Source organism: Leucoraja erinacea, chromosome 8 (genome assembly GCF_028641065.1).
Source record: "Leucoraja erinacea ecotype New England chromosome 8, Leri_hhj_1, whole genome shotgun sequence".
Classification (NCBI taxonomy): Eukaryota; Metazoa; Chordata; class Chondrichthyes; order Rajiformes; family Rajidae; genus Leucoraja; species Leucoraja erinaceus.
In genome coordinates, this window is record NC_073384.1 from 32,090,126 (window position 1) to 32,114,608 (window position 24,483).

Consider the following 24,483-nt stretch of genomic DNA (forward strand, 5'->3'; position numbering starts at 1 on the left):
TATTTTCCCCTGCAACCGCAGGTAGCGCAAAACCTGTCTCTATACCTTCCCCCTCGACTCAGTCCAAGGACCCCAACAACTTTTCAGATGAGGCAGAGGTTCCCTTGCACCTCCTCCAACCTCATCTACTGTATCCGTTGTTCCAGGTGTGCTCGTACATCGGCGAGACCAAGCGCAGGCTTGGCGATTGTTTTGCTGAACACCTCCGCTCAGTTCACCCAAACCTACCTGATCTCAACATTTTAACTCCCCCTCCCATTCCCACACTGACCTTTATGGCCTGGACCTCGTCCATTCTCAGTGAGGCCCAGCGCAAATTGGACGAACAGCATCTCATATTTCGCTTGGGTAGTTTACACCCCAATGGTATGAATATTGACTTCTCTATCTTCAAGTTCATCCCCTGCCCCTTCCCAGTTCTCCTACCAGTCTTACTGTCTCCGACTACATTCTCTCTCTGCACCGCCCACTCCCCTGACATCAGTCTGAAGAAGGGTCTCGACCCGAAACGTCATCCATTCCTTCTCTCCAGAGATGCTGCCTGTCCCGCTGAGTTACTCCAACATTTTGTGTCTATCTTCGATAACTTTATCTGGTTTAATGGGTGATTGACGGTCGGTGTGGACTCGTTGGGCTGCAGGGCCTGATTCCACACTGTCTCTCTAAACAAAAAAATAAAATGAAGCCCTCTAGTATGGCCCTGTTTCCCTACAGCTTGTTACAGATCTTGCCACATTCTGCTATCATTGTGACACCAAAATGATCTCCTGTCTCTTCCAGGTATCAAAAAAGCACCAAACAAAACCTTTGTGCCAAGAACGGTGCTGATTGGAGGAAAGGTAGGGGACACTGGATTGGTTTGACCACAAGTGTTTGATTGTGTGAGACGAGCAGCAAAGTATCACTGATGCAAAGACAACATATTTGTTCATTCTCACATTCCATGTTCACACCCTTTCACGGCTACCCAACCTTCTGCAACCTCCAACTGTCCAGTAACCTTCCCATCCCCCAGCTGTATGTTCCTTATACCCTTCACCCAACAATTGCCCTGAACCTCTCAAAGTTGTTCTCTAAACTTCGCCACCTCTACACATCACTCTTCCAGTCAGACGTTAGCTTTGGGTTTATTATTGTCATGTGTACCGAGCTTTGTTTTGCTTGCTATCCAAACAACACTATATATAAATATAATCGTCAAACTCAAGCACAATATATAAAGGGGAAGATACAGAGTGCAGAATATTGTTCTCAGCATTGTACCAGTTCTAGAGACCAAGTTCAATGTCCAATACAGTAGGGGTGAATTGGATAGTACCCTAGCTTATGGAAGGATCATTCAGAACCCTGATAATGGCAGGGAAGAAGCAGTTCCTGAGCCTGGTGGTGCGCGTTCAGGTTTCTGTACCTTCTGCCATACAGGAGCAGGGAGAAGAAAGAATTGCATATTGATGTTTAATTCCTTTATTGTCATTCAGACCTTACGGTCTGAACGAAATTTTGAGCCTGCAGTCATACATACAACAATCCAATAATAAACAACAATAAACACAAATTAACATCCACCACAGTGAGTCCTCCAAGCACCTCCTCACTGTGGTGGAGGCAAAAATCTTAGTGCTGCAGTCTCTTCCCTCCTCTTCTCCCTCTGCACTGAGGCGATACCCCACCGGGCGATGGTACAAACAGTCCCGTGACTCACCGAACCCTGCAAACAGGCCGGCTCAAACACCGCGGCCTGGGGTGGTCAAAGCTGCCGCCCTCCACTCCAGCGGACGCAGCCGCCGGCCCGTGGCTGAACCCAGGACTCAGGTCACCGCTGCCAGAACGCCGTCCCAGCCACCGGAGCACCGTTCCAGCCCCGAGCCGGATCGCCCTCACGTGAGTGCCGTTCCTCCCTCGAGCTGGGCCGCTCCGACGGGAGCACCACAGCCCCTCACGGGAACGCCACAGCCCCTCACGGGAGCGCCGTTCCTGCCCTGAGCTGGGCCACCCTCACAGGAGCGACCCCAGGGTGAGTCCTAACTGGCTGCCACCGGAGTCTCGGGGTCGCCAGCTCCGCCATTAGGCCTCAGCGCAGACGGAGGCAGAGAAGGAGGATACGACAAAAAAGTTGCATTCCCCCGCAGGGAGAGACAGCAAACCCCGTTTTCAACCCCCCCCCCCCCCCCCCCCACATGAAACACAACCTAAAAACCAAAAACTTAATTAGACAAAACGAAAAAAAAAACAACACAAAAAGTAAAGACAAACGGACTGCAGGCGAGCAGCAGCCGTTCACCAGCGCCGCCACTTCCGGACCAAGGTGGGACAAATCTTTGATTATGTTGGCTGCTTTACCAAGACAGCATGAAGTCACTGGTAGGGAGTCTAGTCTGTGTGACGGACTGGGCTATATCTACAATGGTGGGCAGTGTGGTCTGTGTGATTGACAGGGCTATATCTACAATTGGGGGGAGTCTAGTATGTGTGATGGACTGGGCTATATCTACAATGGTGGGGAGTCTGGTCTGTGTGATGGACTGGGCTATATCTACAATGATGGGGAGTCTAGTATGTGTGACGGACTGGGCTATATCTACTGTGGTGCAGAGTGTGGTCTGTGTGATGGATTGGGCTACATCTACAATGATGGGGAGTCTAGTATGTGTGGTGGACTGGGCTACATCCTCCTGCACAGAGCCAAGCAAGTTTGGTCAGCTCCTCTTAAAGGCACAATATAAACATGAAATAAACACAGTTTTTGTGTGGCCTTTCCCTGGAACCGCAGGAGATGTAACGCCTGTCCCTATACCTTCTCCCTCCCCTTCATCCAGAGACCCGAGCAGCTCGTCTAGGTGAGACAACAGTTCATGTGCACCTCATCTACTGCATCGGGTGTTCCCGGTGTGGCCTCCTGTAGATTGGTGAGACCAAACGTAGACTCAGTGACCGTTTCACTGAACACATGCGTTCGGTCTGCCAAGGCCTGCTGGATTCCCCGGTTGTTAACCATTTTAACTCCCCCTTCCCATTCCCACACTGACCTTTGTGTCTTGGACCTCCTCCGTTGTCAGAGTGAGGCCACATGCAAACTCGAAGAACAGCACCTCATCTTCCGCTTGGGTAGCTTAGAACCCAATGGTATGAACATTAAATAATGCAACATACAAACCTTCCTCCCACCCCCATCTCTCTCTCTTTTTCTCTCTTTCTCTCTTTCTCTTTTTCTTTTCCTCTTTCTCATTCCCCACAGGCTGCTCCCGGATACCACATGGCCAAGATGATCATCAAACTCATCACATCTGTTGGAAATGTTGTCAACAACGACCCCATTGTGGGTGACCGGTTGAAGGTCATCTACCTGGAGAATTACCGGGTGTCGCTGGCTGAGAAAGGTAAAGTCTTTCAGCAACCGGCACCCGCACGTCTTTACTTACATTTGTTGCTTTTTAATTGCAGGCAGCACAGTGGCGAGCCCATTCCCTTTAAACCTTTCCTATCCAAATGCCAACTAGGCCAGTGTCAAGTCAAGTCAAGTCACATTTATTTATATAGCACATTTAAAGAACAACTCTCGTTGGCCAAAGTGCTTTACATTTGTTATAAGAATAGCACAACAAAACAAGCTACATACATATATAAATGTAGCCCTCACTCAGTGGACGTCAGGAAAGGCTTGGGAGTATAGATATGTTTTTAGTCTTGACTTAAAGGAGTCGATGGAGTGGGCAGTTCTGATAGGAAGGGGGATGCTGTTCCACAGTCTAGGAGCTGCAACCGCAAAGGCACGGTCACCCCTGAGCTTATGCCTAGACCGCGGGATATTCAGCAGCCCCAAGTTGGCCGATCTGAGGGACCTGGAGGTGGAGTGGTGGATGAGAAGACTTTTTATGTAGGTGGGGGCAAGCCCATTGAGGGCTTTGTAGACATGGAGGAGAATCTTGAAGTTTATACGGAACCGCACAGGGAGCCAGTGGAGAGAGGGCAGGATCGGGGTGATGTGGTCCCTTTCAGTGCATTCACAACAGTGCAGTTGGTAGAGCCACTGCCTCACAGCACCAGCACTCTGTGCCTTTTTTTGTAAACCAGCATCTGCAGTTCCTTGTGTCCACAGTTAAATGGTTGCCTTTTCTTCCTCTCCCCCTCCCCTCAGTGATCCCTGCATCAGACCTGTCTGAACAGATTTCAACGGCTGGAACGGAGGCTTCAGGAACAGGCAACATGAAGTTCATGTTGAACGGGGCCCTGACGATAGGAACCATGGATGGCGCCAATGTGGAGATGGCTGAGGAGGCGGGCGAGGAGAATCTCTTCATCTTCGGGATGAGAGTGGAGGACGTTGAGGCACTCGATAAAAAGGGGTTTGTCTTAAAGTGATAGATAACATGGAACAGTACAGCACGGGAGCAGTTTAGTTCATTATTGTCACGTGTACCAAGGTACAGTGAAAAGCATTTATTTGCTTGCTATCTAACTAAAGACAAGGCACAGGGTGGCATAATGGCACAGCGGTAGAGCTGCTGCCTTACAGCGCCAGAGACCTAGGTTTGATCCTGACTACTGGTGCGGTCTGTACGAAGTCTACGTTCTCCCTGTGACCACGTACGTTTTCTCTTTGCGCTCCGGTTTCCTCCCACACACCAAGGACGTGTAGGTTTGTAGATTAATTGACTTCTGTAAAATTGTCCCTAGTGCTTGGGATAGTGCTAGTGTATGGATGGGGTGACTGGCGTTTCCACGCTGTATGTCTACGAAGTCTAAAGGAAGCACCATACATGATTACAGTTGGGCCGTCTACAGTACACAGATAAAGCAGCATGGTTCAATGTTTAGTGCAAAGATATAACATAGAAGTCCAATTAAAGATAGTTCATAGGCCTCCAATGAGATAGATAGGAGGTCTAGACTGTACTCTAGCTGATGAGAGGATAGCTCAGTTTCCTGATAACAGCTGGGAAGAAACTTTTCTGTACTGGCCCTTCAGTGTCTGTGCTGAACATGATGTCAAGTTAAACTGATCTCATCTGCCTGTACATAATGTTGACCATGTCCATGCCAACCAAGATGCTCCAACTAAGCTAGTCCTATTTGCCCGCATCTGGTACATATCCCTCTCAACCTTGTGTATCCACGCACCTGTCCAAGTGTTTCCCAAATGCTTCTATAGTATCCGCATCAACTACCTCCTTTGGCAGCTCGTTCCATAGACCCACCACCCCTGGAGTGAAAACCTCAGCCTCCAATAACTCTTTCCCACTCACTTAATCCTGTGCCCTCTGGTTCTTGATTCCTCTACCCTGGGTAAAAGACTGTGCATTCACCTTATCTATTCCCCTCATCATTTTATACACCTCCTGATCACTCCTCAGCCTCCCGTGCTCTCAGGAATAAAGTCCTAGCCTGCCCAACCTCTCCCTGTGGTTCAGGCCCTCAAATCCTGGCAACATCCTCATAAATCATCTCTGTGCTTTCCATCTTGTATCTACATGACGTTTGACCTGTGCCCAGTGACTATGTGACACTGATGCTCTTTTGGCCACATTGCTGTTCAATTATGCCATTTCTGGTAATAAATGCAACTTACATTTGTGCCTTGGGTTTGGTTTGTTTTGTGCAGATACAATGCCGGAGAATATTACGACAAGCTGCCGGAGCTCAGGCAAGCCATGGACCAGATCAGCAGTGGGCATTTCTCCCCAAAGGAGCCAGAGCTGTTCAAGGACGTGGTTAACATGCTGATGCACCACGACAGGTAACGGCTGCCCCACCAACCACCGTACATCGGTTCATGTCACCTTGCACCTGGTCATCTCACTGCACAGTGACCTTGAATAATGCACCATGGCCACCCCACCGACCACCTCACCACACAGTGAGTCAGAGTTACACAACACAGAAACAGGCCCTTCAACCCAACTCATCCATACTGACCATGGACTTGTACAGCTGCATCGAGATGTCCAAACCTCTGGACTCAATACGGAGGCTGAGGGACCTGACAGAAGTATATGAAATTGCAAGAGGCAGAGATAGGGTAGACAGTCAAAACTTTATCCCAGGGTGGAAATATCAAAGATTAGAGGACACAGCTTTAAGGTGAGAGGAGCAAAGTTTAAAGGAGATGTGCGGGGCAAGTTTTTTTTTACACAGAGAGTGGTGGGTGCCTGGAATATGCTGCCAGGTGGTGGAGGTGGAGGCACATATGATAGTGGTGTTTAAGGGACTTTTGAATAGGCACATGGATGTGCAGGGAATTGAGGGATATGGATCATCTGCAGGCAGATAAGAGTTGGTCTTGGCATCGTGTTTGGCACAGACAATGTTCCGTGTTTGTGTTCAAGATCTGGGGTGTTTAACTGCAGCAGTTTCTCAATCCTACCTTTCATTTCTTTCAGGTTTAAAGTTTTTGCTGACTTTGAAACTTACATCAAAAGCCAAGATAAAGTTAGTGAACTTTACAAGGTATGGCCATGCATTTAATCTATTCATGCAGTCATGATGTGCCAACATCTATATTCTTTACCCATCCCAATGAAAGCAAGCCATCAAGTGAAAATCTGTACACAAGGAACTGCAGATGGTGGTTTATAAAAGAAGACACAAAGTGCTGGAGTATCTCAACTCCTAGATGTTGCCTAATCCTGAGTTACTCCAGTACTCTGTGTCTTTTTAAAGTGAAAATTTACACTGATCACTGAGACATAATTATATAAAACGCAGGAGAACTAAACGCGAGTTGCCCAGCTCCGTAATCCAGCCATGGAAAGCTGGATTTTTCTCCGTATACAAACCATCCTCCGAGAGAAAACGTTGCCCCTCAGGTTCGTTAAATCTTTCCCCTCTCACTTTCACTTTAGATACAGCGAAAAGCTTTGTTTTGTATGCTATCCAATCAGATAAGATAATACTATATACAGTATTAATACAATCCAGTCAAACTCAAGTACAATAGAGCAAAGGGGAAGATACAGAGTGCAGAATATAGTTCTCAGCCTTGCAGCGCATCAGTTCCAGAGACAAATTCCAATGTCCGCAGTGGGGTAGAGGTGAATCAGACAGCACCCGAGCTTATGGAAGTTCAGAAGCCTGATAACAGATATCAGATGTTCCCAAGTCTGGTGGGGCGCATTTTCAAGCTCTGTACCGTCTGCACTCTAGGAGTAGGGAGAAGAAGGAATGGCCGGGGGTAGGACACGTTTGATTATGTTGGCTGCTTTTCCGAAAAAATGTAGATGGAGTCAATGGTGATATTTATTTATTGAACTTGTTTTTGTTGTCTATAAGTACTGTGTTTACACCACTAGGTTGAAGAAGGGTCTCGACCTGAAACATCACCCATTCCTTCTCTCCAGAGATACTCTCTGGCCTGCTGAGTTGCTCCAGATTTTTGTGTCTGTCCTCGTGTTTACAGACCTGTTGTACTGCTGCAAGAAATAATTTTACTTGTTCCGTTTCAGAACATTTGAGGATAAAACACTCTCAACTCTTGACGGAGATCTATGTCTGTTTCACCAGTCTGTAGCAAGTTGGTGATTGCTGCTTTTTCTGTTCACAGAATTCAAAGGAATGGACCAAGATGGTGATAAAAAACATCGCAAATTCTGGCAAGTTCTCAAGTGACAGAACCATCAAAGATTATGCCAGAGAGATTTGGGGTGTGGAGCCCTCTGATGTGAAGATTCCCCCTCCAAATGAACCCAAACCTTAGTCCCTCGAGTGCCCAATGGGTATCGGGACGGGTAGTGAATGCAATCTCGCCTCTTGTGTTTTGTTCCTTTACTTCTACCCAAACATCAGATTAGTGTGTGTCACGGGACTCACTTTGCATTTGTCTGTCTTTTTTTAACCATACCTGGTGTGCACCATATTAAAACATGCGTAAGTCAAGGGAGACCTGTGTTTGTGATGTCTGTTTCTGGATCGGGTTTTAAATGTAGATGTTGACAATAATGATAAATGTTTGTTGTTCAAAGGATTGGCCTTTAGAGCCCTAACATTTGTTTCACTGAACATGGGCCGTACCTTGCTGCTGGGAAGGCGATAAACATCTTCCCATCGCATTCCCACCTATGTTTCCGAAGTTATTAATCGTTTAAATTTTTTAAAACAGCCCGAAAAGTCACCCATTTCGGGAAAAAACCCAGAGTGACGTCACAATGCACTCTCGAGGCAAGATGGGACACTTCGGGTGGGAGGGGAAATCCAGCGCTCACGGTGAACGAGGAGTGGCAGCGGCTGCTGGCGCCCGACACCCGGTGGGGAGGGTGGTGCTGGAGCTGGAGTGAGGGCCGAGCCCGGGGCTTGGGATGGGGCTGTGACCAGGGTCGAGAAAGAAGCCGCCGCTGGAACCACGGACGAGCCCGGGTCAGGGACGAGCCTGGAGATGAAGTCGGAGCCTGCACTGGAGCCCAGGTGGCGGCCGAGCTGACGGCTGGAGTCTACAGCCAGGGCCGGGTCGAGTACGAGAACCAGGCCGAGTTCCAGGCCCTGGCGCTGCTCTACGCCCTGGGTACGTCCTGCAGCAGGGAGGGAATGGGAGTGAGGGGAGGAGGAGGATGAGGGGGGGGATGGGGGTGGTGGGTGGGGTGGGGATGGGGGGGGGGGGGGGGGGGGGGAGGGGGGAGATGCCCTCTCCCTTTCTACCCTCACTGCCACCCTCTCCACCCCCCCCCTCCCTCTCTACTGCCCATCCTACCCCCCTCTCCCTCAAAAACCCCTCCCTCCCCTCTACCCCTTCCCTCTCTCTACTCCCCTCCCCTCTCCCCTCTCCACCCCCCTCGCCCTCCCTCTACACTACCTCTCTACTCCCCTCTCCCTCCCCGTCTACCCCCTCCCCCCCTCTACCCCCCCCCCCCCCCCTCTCTAGGGATTGAAGAGGGAAGGGGAAAAGGAGTAGTAGGGAGGGCTGGGGGATGGGGAGAGATGAGCCACACCTGGACAGTTGGGGGCTATGCGTGAGTGGTGCAATATTGCGTTGGGGGAACATCTTGCGTGAACGGGAACGGGTGAGTGGTGGAATCTTGCGTTGGGGGAGCAGACACTACTTGGTCTAGTGTCCCTCTAAACCTTTCCTAACCTATCTATATACTTGTTCAAATGTCTTTTAACTGTTGTTATAGTCTCTGCCTCAACCACCTCCTCTGGCAGCTCATTCCATATACCCACCACTGTGTGAAAAAATATACCACTAAGGTTCCTACCTTAGACCTATAACAACCTTCTCACCTTAAACCTAGGACATTTGGTTCTTGAGTCTAGATATGACTGTGGCAATAGACTGTTCTATCATTAATTAGATAGATACTTTGGTTGGATTTACAGTTTGTTTGAAATAGATGAATAATCATAAAATCAACGTCAAATCTGCGGTTACTTTACAGTATCTGCAATCAAGTTGTTTTCTTAAAATTGCACTCCTGTCAAATCAAGAGGCCACTTTATTAACAAGGAAAGAAAAAAAATAAATAGCGTGGAAATGTGGAGTAAAACAGGTCAGGCAGCATCTGGGAAAACAATCAATGTTTTCTTCAACGACATTTCATCATTACTGGAAATAACAGATTGAATACGATTTTAAGAGGGAAATGAAGAGTGGACAGGGATCCTGAAAGGCAACATAGTGGAAAGAAAGTGTCGGCATAGGAACAGTGTAAATGGGATGTGCGGAATCATTATTGTTGGGGCGGCGGATAGATCTGCTGCCTCACAGCACCAGATAACCGGGTTCTATTCTGACGGGTGCTGTCAGTGTGGAGTTTGCACGTTCTCCCTGTGACCATGTGGGTATCCTCCAGGTGCTCCGGTTTCCTCACACATCCCAAAGACGTGCGGGTTTGTGGGTTAAATGGCCTCTAATTTTCCCCTAGTGTGAAGGATGTGAAACTAGAATAACATAGAACCAGTATATGGGTTATCATTGGTTGGCGTGGCTGAAGGGCCTGTTTCCATGCTGTATCTCTGAGGAAGGCTGGTACCCTGGGGAGAAACCTACCAATGTCTACCCTATCAATGCCTCTCATAATTTTAAATACTTCTATCCGTAGATATAGATCAGCTAGAGAAATGGCAGATGGTTTGGGGGGGGGGGGGGGGGGGGGGGGGGTGAAAAGACCTGATATATACAATTAAGAGAGGCCTTTTTGCTGGATGGAAAAATCAAATACTGGAAGGCATAGCTTTAAGGTGAGAGTGGAAAATTTAAAAATGTGTGAGGCAACCTTTTATTTTTGCACAGAGGGTGGTGGGTGCCTGGAACTCACTGCCAAGGGTGGTGGTCGAGGCAGATACAATAGTGGCATTTAAGAGACTTGGATAGGCACATGGACATGGAGGGATATGGGTCATGTGCAGGCATATTAGAGTTGGTCTTAGGATCAAGTTTGCCACAGACCTATCCCGTGCTGCATTGATCTATGTTCTATGTCTGAAGAAGGGTTTCGGCCCGAAACGTCGCCTATTTCCTTTGCTCCATAGATGCTGCTGCACCCGCTAAGTTTCTCCAGCATTTTTGTGTACCTTTGATCTATGTTCTATGTCAGTGAAAGAGTAAATTAAGCAAAATGTAACTGCCCTTCAGCTGCAGTATACCTATGTGCCACTAGATGGCAGTCGCTGCCACATATCTAAAATGGAGCAAGACATCAAATACAAAAATCGCAGATGCTGGAAAAGTGGAGATAAAAACAGAAGGTGCAGAAACACTCAGCAGCTCAGGGAGCATCTGTGGAAAGAGGTTGTTTCAAGAAGTGAGCGAGAACTAGAGCGCACAACGTCAGAAGGAGAATGTTCACACTACATAGATCGAACCGAGGTCAGGATTGTCCTTGGAGAGGTAAGTGTGAACGGTATATGTTACTGTACAGCCCGTTTCCCTATTCTGGGCAAGCTCCAGTTAACTCCAGAATTTTGCTCTTTGCTTTCTTGTGGCTTTTACCTTGATAGGGTGGACAATCATGAACTTTTTACACTGTGGGTGGTGGGGGCCTGGAACACACTGCTGGGGAGGAAGGGGGGGCTTTTAGATGGGCACATGGATCACATGTATTGTGTTAGGCAAAGACGTTGTGGGCCAAAGGGCCCATTACTGTGCTGTACTTTTCTATGTAATCAAGTTTCAGAGTTGGGATAATGACTGTTCCTTCAGATGGAAGGTATGATCAACACTTGTCAATGCTGGAGTACCTAAGCGGGTCAGGCACCATCTCTGGAGAACATGGATTGGTGACATTGCAGGTTGGGTTTTTGGAGATTACCTAAAATTGGAGAATTCAATGTTCATACACTGGGTATTAGGTTGCAAGCTTCCCAAATGGAATATGACGTGCCGTTCCTCCTGTTTGTATGTGGCCTCACTCTGGTAATTGAGGCCCAGGACAGAAAGGTCATTTTGGGAAACAGGAGGAGTTGAAATGGTTAGCAACCGGGAGATACCCTAAGCACTAGTGTTTAATGAAATGGTCGTTGAGTCCATGCTTGGTCGCGCCGATTTATAGGAGGCCACATTGGGAACACCAGATGCAGATAAGGTTAGAGGAGGTGCATGTGAACTTCTGTCTCACTAGGTGTAAAAGTTGGCAGGTTTAGATATTGTGTAGGGAAGTGCATAGTGCCCGAGTTGTCAGCATCTCTGGTCACAGGTATTGAGGATCCCCAAGCTCAGATTCACACTCTTGCCCTTCACAATAAACCCCAAGAATCCAAAGATAGAACGTTGGTCACACAAGACAATAAGGCAGGCAGTTTGGGCTCAGGATTTTATTTAAAAATATACAATACATAAATTCAATTAATATTCAAGCTAAGTTTTAGATTCAGCAGCTTACAAAATGTGCAAGATTACGCAATCATTTGACCTCAGGCTGTTCATACAATGCCAATACGTTTGATGTTTAGACAATTCCCACCTCATCTGCACATCACAACAGAAAATGTTACTGAAACCTTTAGTAGTTTTAAATATGCAAAACTATCTGCTTTTACAAAAACAAAATGCACAACTCATAGCACAGAAATGGGTAAATTTCCCTAATATGTCTACATTGATACCTCACACCATTCTTCATCTCACTCCACCAGCTATTATCTACCTTTCCTTTCAAATGTATCTGTGTTATTGAACTTGTATGATTGAGTTCTACATTTTCAGCACCCAGCTCCCTCCTCATGTGTTCTTTATTGGATTCATTGATAACTAACTTCAGTTTGACAGAAGCGCCCGACCCAAAACACCACCTATCCATATTCTCCAGAGACGCTGCCTGACCGGCTAAGGTACTCCAGCACTTTGTATCTTTTCTTGTAAACCAACACCTGCAGTTCCTTGTGTCTCCATCTTCAGTTATGGCCCTGGTTTTGGATTTCCTTCAACGCCTCCACATCTACTGTCTCAGGCCCCAGCATCATTTAAACATTCTCCGACTTCTTTCCAGAGAAAAACATTCCCTTGTGCCTTTACAACCAGAGTGATTGGGGTGGGAGATTGCAACCTTCACGTGGTCCGCCCTGTTTTGACGAATGCAATCAACCTGGCATGCACAATCAAATAGGATCAAATAGAACAAGTTGGCCTACAACTTTAGGCTGTGCACGCCCTACGCAAGAAGAACCATGAAGATTTGTGCGTGTAGATACAAGGAACTGCAGATGATGGTTTACAAAAAAGTCAAAGACAATAAGTGCTGGAGTAACTCAATGGATCAGGCAGCATCTCTGGTGAATATGGATGGGTATTTTCGGGTTGGGACTGAAGGCTTTGTGGATCTGCCCAGCATTCCCTCCTCTGGGATAAAGCTTTGCCCCAGCCCCTTCCATTCACCACCCAGGCCTTTCACCCATCGCTCTGCCAGGCGGTATTCATGGACCAGTCTGGACACCGGGAATCTCAGCTGAAATCTGATGGAGTTCCAAAGTTTTGACCTGACAAAATGCTGACTGGACAGAAACAGAACATTACCTCTGACATGCGTGTCTGGACTGTGGCGTCTGCATTTCATTGTGAAAACACAATACAGTGTAGTTACAGAGAACTGATGATGAATGGCGAATTATGAAACTGAGATAATCCTGCACCACTGGCTGGCTCTGAACATAGCACTGGAGATAAATTCACACTACATTACCCCTTAACTGGAGATATTTAATATTTTGTTTGCTGTTGATATTTGATGAGCCTTGCCTCAGAATTCCATTGCAGATGTACACAATTAATTATACAGCATGGGAAATTACAGTTAATTATACAGCCTAACTCATCCATACTGACCAAGATGTCTATCTCAACAAATGCATTTGACCTATGGCCCTCTAAATTGCTTGGTTTAAAATGTATTGTAAACGTAATTGGACCACACTGGCAACTTGTTCCATGTAGTCACCATCCTCTGTGGGAAAATGTTGCCCCTCAAATTTCATTGAAGTGTTTTCCCTTTCACCATAACTATGTGCCCTCAAGTTTTAGACTTCCCTACCCAGGGAAACAAAGACTGTGATAAACTACTTTATCTATGATTTTATACACGTCTATAAGATCACCCCGCAGCCTCCAGCACTTCAAGGAATGTAGTCCCAGCCTATTCAGTCAGTCTCTATCTGTAACTCAAGCCATCCAGTCCTTGTAACATCCTGAATCTATTTTGCATGGTTTCCAGTTTATTAACATCCATGCTACAGCAGGGTGACCAGAACTGCACATAGTACTCCAAACAAAGTCTGAATTCATTTAACTGTACAAGTCATTGGTGAAACATAGAAACATAGAAAATATGTGCAGGAGGAGGCCATTCGGCCCTTCGAGCCAGCACCGCCATTCATTGTGATCATGGCTGATCGTCCCCAATCAATAACCCGTACCTGCCTTCTCCCCATATCCCTAGACTCCACTAGCCCCTAGAGCTCTACCTAACTCTCTCTTAAATCCATCCAGTGATTTGGCCTCCACTGCCCTCTGTGGCAGGGAATTCCATAAATTCACAACTCTCTGGGTGAAAAAGTTTTTTCTCACCTCAGTCTTAAATGACCTCCACTTTATTCTAAGACTGTGGCCCCTGGTTCTAGACTCGCCCAACATTGGGTACATTTTTCCTGCATCTAGCTTGTTCAGTCCTTTTATAATTTTATGTGTTTCTATAAGATACCCCTCATCCTTCTAAACTCCAGTGAATACAAACCTAGTCTTTTCAATCTTTCCTCATATGACAGTCCCGCCATCCCAGGGATCAATCTCGTGAACCTACTCTGCACTGCCTCAATCACAAGGATGTCCTTCCCCAAATTAGGAGACCAAAACTGTACACAATACTCCAGATGTGGTCTCACCAGAGACCTTATAATGTTCCACAATAAATCAAACTGCATATAAAAAAACTTATTTACAGTTTTTAACACAAATGAAACCGTTGGAGCAGTTCTGCAGGTAATGAAAAGATGAACATGGAGCTAAAGAAGATTGGTGAGAAACACATATACAAGTGCTCCGATTTCACTCTGCAAGCTAACTTCTCCCTAAGGGGATTTTTTATATTGAAGGTCATGACAAAATATTGTAAAATGCATTTCTAGGAGACTCACAACTACAATAACTCCTCTTTAAAAGCTAAGTTGCTAAAACTGTGTACATTTCATATTAACAAAAGTAGCGTGAGTAAGCTGTACTCTGTGGCCCTTTTCGACTGCCATTCCATGAGAACACAGCGGATGTGATCTCTGCTTTATCTTCACTCCACTGCCTCTCCTCTGAATGCCCCAGCCTGTAATCCAAACCTCTCATGTTTGGTTTGTTCACTGATACCAGCTGTACACTTTCTGTGGGAGAGAATTCCTGATAGATTCTAACCCTTGAATTTATAATACTGTAGTTTTGATTACTCAGAGTAATTCCAAGTCTGTTATGCCTCAGATATAATCTTGATGCAATGTGCTTTATAGTTTTTTCTCAAAAGTCTGAATAAAAGGAATTTAAAAAACAAAATATTCTGGATTATTTGCATCTACTCTCTCGTGTGCCGACTCCATTTAACATCCGTACTTTGACAAACTGCATAAGCAAATACATTAATAAAACAGATTTCCACAAACAATGAATAGATATCAGCAGGCGATGAAAATGCAGCACAAAAGCAGAGTTTTAACAAGAGTCAGATGTTTAATTAGTGACCAATGTGACAAATTTGTGGAGAACTTGGGACCATGGTCTTTTGTAAAACAAGACATTATAAATGGAGCACATTAGTTTTAATTCAGCCCGGACTCCAGACTTGAGCTGGCAATAATATTAGAGCTGAACACTAACACAACAATAGGCTTCAAATGAGAGGTTACAAATGCTCACTGCAAGTTTAGCAGCGAAATAATCTGACTGCTCTGACTGCAATATATTACAGTGCAGTGTCTTTAGCTTTAGATTTAGAGATATAGTGTGGAAACGGTCTCTTCAGCCCACTGCGTCCATGCTGACCAATGATCACCCATTCTCACTCGTTCTATCCTACACACTAGGGACAATTTACGGAAGCCAATTAACCTACAAACCTGCAAGTCTTTGGAATGTGGGAGGAAACAGGAGCACCCGGAGAAAACCCACGTGGTCACATGGAGAATGTACAAACTTCATACAGACAGCACCCGTAGTCAGAATCAAACCCGGGTCTTTGGCGCTGTAAGGCAGCAACCCTATCGCTGCACCAACTATCGCTGCTCTGTGGTTTTGGTGTCCAGTAACAACAGCAGAATAGCAGTGAGCCAGGTGGTGGGCAGATCAGTCACTGTGTTCACAGTCTATGTGCACCTATTGTAGACTCCGTACCTGGAGAAAGTTATCCTGCGCAAGCGGGGGGGTTACTCAGTGAGATTCGGGTGGAAGCCGACCCTTCCAAAACAAAAATAATCAGTGCCAGTGCCAGCAGATGTTTCAGCTCTGCAAAAATTTCTGGGGATGGTCAATTACCTTGGAAAATACGGTCAGCCGACGGCTCCACTGTGACAACTTACACACAGACACTGAATGGACTTGGCATGAACAGCAGCAAAATGATTTTGAAGCATTAACTACACATGTCCTGCACACCTGTTCTGTCGTACTATGACGTCAGCAAACCGGTGACACTTACCTGTGATGCTTCACAGTATGGACTCGGTGCAGCATGTTTGCGGGAAGAAAATCCCATAGCATATGCTTTACGGACGCTAGCCGACACCGAAACCAGATATGCTCAAATTGAAAAAGAGCTGTTGGCGATGGTTTTTGTGTGTTCTAAATTCAATGATTACATCTATGGAAAGCCAATGACCTTAGAAACGGACCACCAGCCCTTGGTCACCATACTGAAAAAGCCCATACATGCAGCATCGGCAAGACTTCAATGCTAAGACTTCAAAGGTACAGCATCACCCTCATCAAAAGTGGAAAAAAAATGCACCTGGCTGACACTCTGTCTCGAGCTCCCAGGAGCTCCACAGTTCAGCATGCTGATGATTCAGCTTTGATGTCATGACAGTCAACTACATATTCTCTTCACGCTTTGTGGAGTTAAAGAGACACACAGCAGATGACATAACCCTGCAGACACTCAGCACTATCATCAGACAATATTGGCCCAGCAAACAGCACAATCTTCCACATGCCGTTTGTCCCTATTTTCCTTTTAGAGAACTATTGAAGATGGGGTCATCATGAAGGGTCACAAAGCAGTAATTCCTTTGTCACTACAAAAGGAGTACATTAGCATGATGCACAGCAGGCATCCTGGTGCAGAAGCTACTAAATGGAGAGCAAGAGGCATCGTTTTCTGGCCTACAATGACAGACAACATCAACAAGGAAATACAGTCGTGCTGTGTGTGTAACCGCACAAAATCACACCAGCAGAAAGAACCACTCCTGCTACATCCAGATGAAGACCTGGTCGACTGTGGCAACAGACATCTTTGAATGGCACAGTAAGCAGTACTTGGTGCTAGTGGACTCATATTCAGGCTGGTATGAGATTGACCTGCTTTGTGACGGTACTTCAGCAACAGTCATCTCAAAACTTAAGAGACACTTTTCATGAAGCACCACACACCCTCATATCAGACAATACCAGACAGTTCACAAGCCAGTGCTTTAAATACTTTGCTACACAGTGGGTCTTTAAACGTTACCAGCAGCCCAGAGTATCCCCAATCTAATAGGTTAGCTGAAAGAGCTGTCCGCAGCGCAAAACAACTCATGGAGAAGTCTCAGAGACGGAACTGATGTTTATCTAAACCTCCTCAATCTCAGAAACTTGCCACGTGACACAAAGCTTGGATCTCCAGCACATAGACTAACGTCAAGGCAAACACGTACTACTCTCCCAGTCTTAAGGAAGCTGCTTGAACCACATATACGTAAGACTCAGGAGGTAAAAGCCCAGCTTCTAAATAAAAGACGGTCACAAGTGTGCTATGACAAATCAAGCCAACCATTTCAGCCTTTGATGGAAGGACAGGTTGTCAGGTTACAGACCCCACAATGTTACAACCAGATAGGCATGGTAAAGGAAATATGCCAGGAGCCCAGGTCTTACCTTATTCACTCAGAAGGAAAGCTGTACAGAAGGAATCGCAGACACATTTTGCCTGTAGTCGAGCCTGCCCCAACACAGCTAAATCCAAGTGACACCGATCACCAGGATACTGGACTTGGGTCAAAAGACTATAACACTCTCACAAGAGACAAACGAGAAATAATGGGCACTGAGCAGCTCCAGGTTCAGGTGCCTGTAGCTAAGCTGCCTTTGAACACCACTGAAAGTCTGGTCAGAACATGCTCAGGTCGTGTCAGTAAGCCAAATCCCAAATACAGAGACTGAATTCACATCAGCTAACTATACATAGACACATTGTTCAGGTTAATCTATAGTGTGCTATAAGATGACAATCAGGTGTTCAAGTCAATACGTTAAGTATCTTTACTATGCTGTGACCTTAATTTTGTCTTTTACGGTGTGTATACCTGTTTGGCTATAGTAACTGAATGTATCTGTTGGATTTTGATCATTTTGCAACATTTTGTAAGTCCTGCTACATTTACTAAAGATATTTTGTCATTATACGGTGCAGGAGCTAAGGAAAGGGGATGTAGATCAGTCACAGTTCACAGTCTATGTGGAGCTATTGCAGACGCCGTATCTGGAGGAAGTTATCCTGCGCATGCGGGGGTTACTTAGCGAGGTTCGGGTGGGAACAGGGGTTTTAGGTGACTGCGGCTATCTGTTACGTTGCATCCTCGAGTCATTAAACCCAGATTTGAAACCAAAAAACTTGACATTATTTATGGAACCACAAACACACACTGCTGGAGTCAACCACGAAGGATTCCCGAGGATTCTGCCCACCCACCATAAAATTTCACATTATGTGGCAGCTTCAGTCTGACACTAGTGTGATAACCCAGAGTCATTCCAAATGTGGCACAAATATATTGAGATGCAATGTGCTTCCCGTTTTAATTAAAACCTGAGTAATAGGAACTAAAATCTAAGACAAGTGTGTATAAATTTCTAGTTTAATTATCGACTGAAACACATAGATCTAGAGCTTCAGAGAAGTGGAGACTCACTAAAGTGAAATGTAATGGAATAAGCAATTGCTGGTACTTCTTCCATACACCCATCATTGGCGTAGCACCTGACTGTGACACACCACGGTGTTGGCTGCGACTCAGGAGGCGTCCCATCTAGAAAGCTGAACCACTCATCCAGCTGCACAGCACCACTGAGGGAGTGTCACACCGTTGGAAGCACTTTCTGACTAAACACAAGCTGCTACTGGATCTGAAAGATTCCACCGCACAATTTCAAAGGGAAAAATAACTCCTCCTTCAGTTCCGGCCAATATTATCTCAATCAGTAAAGAAGCACACCCTGGCCATTATCTCAGTCGTCCATGCATCATGGCTGCATGCAAGTGAGTTGTCACATTTTCCCACCACAGTGACTGCATTTCTAAAGATTTATCAATATTGGAAGGTGCTTTGCTCGAGATAATTGCAAGCCTTTTGATCCGTAATTAAGCAAGAAATGTATAAACACAGGTCGGGTGAGGGAGAAAGACAGAATTATAGTCCCCGAGGGCAACCTTTACATTGACGATCAGAACAAAGGATTCCGGATATTATTGAAAGATGCATTTCTAACAGAATCACCTTTCCAATAACTCCTCTTTACAATCTAAGTTGCCCTTTATGAATTATCTACGAGTTTATAACTCAACCTAACCGCTAATACAGTCTGGTTATTGACTACACAATTATTATTGCCCCATTAGTTATAATTGACCTCCATTTGATGGCATGTCTGAATCAGGGAGAGATGTGCCTTCACCTCGGGACTGATGGACTAATTCCAAAACAGCAGGCACCTCAAATATTCGTCCCTCCTTGGTTTAGAGATCACAAAATGCATTCCCCTTCTTCAGAACAGACATATTCACACGACTACAGCTCTTAGATGAAGCAATTCACTTAAAAATGTTTAAAGTTACCGCTGAATCTCCATCCTGCTGCTCAGAGATTGAGGAGGCTGAGGGATGATCTTAGAAAACATGAGAGGAACAAATTGGGTGAATACATAGTTTTTTACCCAGAGTAAGGGAATTAAGAACCAGAGGACATGGGTTTAAGGTGAGAGAGGAAAGATTTAATAAGAACCTGAGGGGCAACTTTTACAGTGGTGGGTATATGGTGGGTATATGGAACTAGCTGCCAGAGGAAATGGTTGAGGCAGGTACTATAACAACATTTAAAAGACATGTGGACAGGGACAGTGTCCTCCATAATGTTTGGGACAAAGACCCATCATTTATTTATTTGCCTCTGTACTCCACTATTTGCGATTTGTAATTGAAAAAAAATCACATGTGGTTAAAGTTTTGTCAGATTTTATTAAAAGGTATTTTTATACATTTTGGTTTCACCATGTACAAATTACAGCTGTGTTTATACATGGTCCCCCCATTTCAGGGCACCACAATGTTTGGGACACATGGTTTCACAGGCATTTGTAATTGCTCAGGTGTGTTTAATTGTCTCCTTAATGCAGGTATAAGAGAGCTCTCAGCACCTTGCCTTTCCTCCAGTCTTTCCATCACTTTTGGAAACTTTTATTGCTGTTTGTCAACATGAGCACCAAAGTTGTGCCAATGAAAGTCAAAGAACCCATTATGAGACAGAGAAACAAGAATAAAACTGTTAGAGACATAAGCCAAACCTTAAGGTCCTGGCCCACTTGGGCGATTTGTTAGGCGACTGCCGGCAACTGTCATAGTCATAGCAGGTCGCCAAAAAACAGCGACTGGACCCCCCCTACAATGTCTATGACAATGTCTACGACAAGCTACAACAACCTACCACCTAGTCGATGTCAAGCTACGACAACTTACTAACAACCGGCGACCCAATCGTCGTGACTTAGGAAGTCAACCTACGTCCACACCTACGACAACATACGATAACCAAAGTCAACCTACGTCCCTGTCGGCGACTACTGAAGACAATTCACGTCATGTTGGCCTCCAAAACAATGGAATCACCCGGTTTTTCTATAAAAAGGGGCTGCAGGGTAGGGTTTCCAATCATTTTGCATCACGACAACCATGGAGCAACATCAGAGGGCATAGCTCTCACAAAAAGAAGCCCTGTTGCTTGCAGCAGCCCTCATTCTTAAACATCAGCAAGACAGAAGGACAAGAAGAATGGGGAAGAAGAATCCCAAGAAGAGGTCTGTGTGGTTGAAGCCCTGGTCCCTGAAGAGACCAGGTTGGGCCAGTATGACAACCTGATGACTGAGCTCCAGCAAGAAGATGAGGCTGCCTTCAGAAACCTCACAAGGCTCCCCCCTGGGCTGTTTCAGGAGCTGAAAACAGGGGTGGGCCCTCTCCTGGAGAAAAAGGCCTTCAAACAAATGCATCAAAACTCATTGGCTGGCAGTTCATTCTACAGCACGACAATGATTCCAAACATACTGCTAAAGCAAAAAAGGAAATTTTCAAAGCTAAAAAATGGTCAATTCTTAAGTGGACGTCAATCACCCGATCTGAACCCAATTGAGCATGCCTTTTATATGATGAAGAGAAAACTGAAGAGGACTAACCCCCAAAACAAGCTAAAGATGGCTGCAATACAGGCCTGGCAGAGCATCACCAGAGAAGACACCCAGCAACTGGTGATGTCCATGAATCGCAGACTTCAAGCAGTCATTGCATGCAAAGGATATGCAACAAAATACTAAACATAACTAGGTTCATTTACATGACATTGCTGTGTCCCAAACATTATGGCACCCTGAAATGGGGGGGCTATGTATAAATACTGTTGTAATTTCTACATGGTGAAACCAAAATGTATAAACATGTTCTATATTAAAATCTGACAATGTGCACTCTAACCACATGTGATTTTTTTCTATTTCAAATCTCAAATTGTGGCATACAGAGGCAAATAAATAAATGATGGGTCTTTGTCCCAAACATTATGGAGGGCACTGTACATGAATAGAAAAGATTTAGAGGGATATGGGCCAGGTGTGGCTAGAGTAGATGGGGCATCTGCGGACAAGTTGGGCCGCAGGGCCTGTTTCCGTGCCGCGTGACTCTATTCCTTCACTCTAACTTGACATCACTTATTTTGTCTGATTTTCTGCACAGCCAAAGTGATCGGTATCACAGTCTGTGAGCCATTGGAGGTTTCAGCTGAAAATTCACTCTGGCACATTAAACTCAGTGAATAATGACTTGGTTTCTATTATTTCCCATGACAAAACTAATAATGTCCATTTCAGTAGGTATTGTTTAATATTAAGCAGCGAAGATACATTTCCAAAGGGAGAATGTAGAAACTAGGAACTGCAGATGCTGATTTATTTAAAGATAGACAGAAAGTGCTGGAGTAACTCAACGGGTCAGGCAGCATCGTTGGAGAAAAAAAGATGGGTGAGGTTTTGGGTCAGGACCCTTTTTGCTGCCTGACCCGCTGAGTTACTGCCAACACTTTGTGTCTATCTTTCCAAAGAGAGATTTGCCCAAGAGCATTGGCTGGGTAGCATCAGACCATTAGAGGGAAGCCAGCAGCACATGAGGTAGAAAGGGACAATGTTGATGGGATGAGATTAAGTAAGGTAGAGATGGGGTTGTTGTGTGGAGCATATAGTATCAGCATAAACTACCCGGCAAAAGGCCTATTTCTGTGCTGTAAAATTCTATACAATCTTTCCCTAGCCAAAGGAATTTATTAAACATTCTTCTCAAGACAACAAGGTGTGTGGTCTTTATCTATGTGGAACAGGAAAATCTTGACTCTGCTGCTGAAACTGATCATTGAGATTTTCACTGCAACAGTTGCCCAAATCGTCAACTGTGATAAAGTAAAGGCGGATTCCTGCTTCATTGGGAATTACAGATATGAAGCATTAACCCATCTTTTCCCCACTCTCATCAGCTAGTCTACCACACTGGTTTATATTTTGATTTCTCCTTTCCAGCATTTGAAAGTTGTAACTTTATTGAGTCAAGTGTATTAGACAAATATGTAAATGCTTAAATAAATAAATTCTATGCTCCATACAAGGGATCTGTTCCTTTACGGAGTGTAAACTAAGCTTTTTCTAATTGATATTTAAATTTAAATCTTCATTGTAATAGTGAAGTGGATTAATTGGAATTCTTTTCAACAATGAAGCCTGCACTACTATTTACACTGGTGGATACATTTTGTTTCGTACATATTCTGTCCTAAATTGAAATACATAAACTGAATTTAAGATCAAAGGAATGTTACATTGTTCTCTGGAAGTCACCCAGTTAGTCAACACATCTCATACAGGTAATTACAGAGTTGTTCAAGGAATGAGAAGTGCATCAGAAACACTGTGATAATAGTCCACAATACAAATAATACACTGGGTAAGTTATCTGTAATCGCTTCGATTTGTTCTGTAGATCACAGCAAGATCCATTGCGGCGACACTGGGAGTTTTCACAAAAACAATTCATTTGGACAGCGGACAGTTTTGTAAAATCCACAATTGGGTGTGAATGTTTTAATTAATTCGGAATAGTTACCTGAAGGAAACATTGGAAGGATTCTGAACTCACAACCAGGAGGTCCCGGACAGCTTGGTCTTCACCGAATAAAAGCATTGCCGTTCTCAAGGTCAGGTGTGGACAGTCAACAAACCAGCAATGGATCGAGCTCCCCACATCTTACCCCAGGTTGCTGTAACGTCCCACTCTGTGCAGCAGAATTGCCAGAAACTGGGGAGGGGTTGCTCACAGGATAGATTATGTCACACCATTACATTTAATTTGTAGACAATTACTTAATTCAATACATCTAGATAGTGGACTGAGACACGCTCACCTGAATTTAGCCTAAAGGTACAAACTTCCAAATCAAGATTCTGAAAAGTTGTTAGCATCATATGACGATATTTCATCAAAAAAAAAACCTTTCTCACAACACTAAAGAACCATGAAGGAACGTCCATCGATTGATACAACATCATTGTGAAATACATTAATATGTTAGCACTCTCAAAAGTAAAAGTTGTTAGATCAACCACAATTTGGAAGCAACAAATGGAGCACGTTGATTGAGAATCATAATTTGAAATTACCCTGATCATCCTTAACTTATTTTTGCACTTTAGAAAACGTAATCTTTATGAATTCCATCATTGTGGTCAAGAAAATAAGTTCCTTCAATTCTTCAGAAAAACAAAACAGTAATAATTAATGTCCTTCACTTTACTCTTTTGCTTCTCCGAGCTTTCTCTGTGACAAAAATAATTCCCTAAGACCATGATTTTCACGTTGTCTTCAAACAAAACTGGTTAGTGGAATGTAAATCAACATTAACATGGAGTGAAGTCTTCATGCAGCTCTGAAGATATACCTCTTCATTAATGGTGAGAGATTGGGTCACCCAAGAACTCTCTAGATCAAGAGGAAAACAAAAAAAGGTATTTACAACAGCTCACAAATAATTAATTTGCCAATGAATCTACGGTATTATTTGTGGCTACTATTCCACAATGATTTTCAGAAGGCCTTTGATAAAGTACTGCGCGTGAGGCTGCTAAACCAGCTCATGGTATCAGAGGGAAGGTACTAGCATGGAGAGAAGATTGGCTATCTGGCACAAGGCAAAGAGTGAGAATAAAGGCTGCCAGTGATTAGTGGGTGTTGCTCAGGGGTCAGTGTTTGGTTCGCTAAGCTCCACGTTGTATATTAATGATTTGGATGATGCAATTGATGGCTTTGTGGCAAAGTTTGCAGATAATATAAATATAGGTGGAGGGGCAGGCAGTGTAGAGGAAGCAGGGAGTCTGCAGGACTTGGACAGTTTGGTAGAGTGGGCAAAGTAGTGGCAGTTGGAATACAGTGTAGCAAAGTGTGCGATCATGCCCTTTGATAGAAGGAATAAAGGCATTTTAAATAATTCACAAATCGAAGGTGGAAAGGGAGTGCTGGTGCAGGATTTTCAAAAGGT

At 44.9% G+C, this 24,483-nt stretch overlaps 2 protein-coding genes across 4 annotated transcripts in view; one reads left to right on the forward strand and one right to left on the reverse strand.

Annotated features, from left to right (window-relative positions):
• Positions 1–7,873, forward strand: part of LOC129699492 (glycogen phosphorylase, brain form) — a 72,919-nt gene extending 65,046 nt beyond the window's left edge. Inside the window, exons 15-20 of the mRNA XM_055639330.1 lie at positions 781–839; positions 3,236–3,377; positions 4,136–4,343; positions 5,600–5,734; positions 6,378–6,444; positions 7,538–7,873. Coding sequence (XP_055495305.1) covers positions 781–839; positions 3,236–3,377; positions 4,136–4,343; positions 5,600–5,734; positions 6,378–6,444; positions 7,538–7,690 — 764 coding nt within the window. The 3' untranslated portion in view covers positions 7,691–7,873. The remainder of the gene's footprint in view (positions 1–780; positions 840–3,235; positions 3,378–4,135; positions 4,344–5,599; positions 5,735–6,377; positions 6,445–7,537) is intronic.
• A 3,848-nt stretch (positions 7,874–11,721) lies between these two features.
• The window catches only part of abhd12 (abhydrolase domain containing 12, lysophospholipase), a 116,709-nt gene continuing 103,947 nt past the window's right edge, over positions 11,722–24,483 (reverse strand). For all 3 annotated transcript variants that reach the window (XM_055639334.1, XM_055639335.1, XM_055639333.1), the window contains one exon: positions 11,722–23,927. In XM_055639334.1, coding sequence (XP_055495309.1) covers positions 23,894–23,927 — 34 coding nt within the window. In that variant the 3' untranslated portion in view covers positions 11,722–23,893. The remainder of the gene's footprint in view (positions 23,928–24,483) is intronic.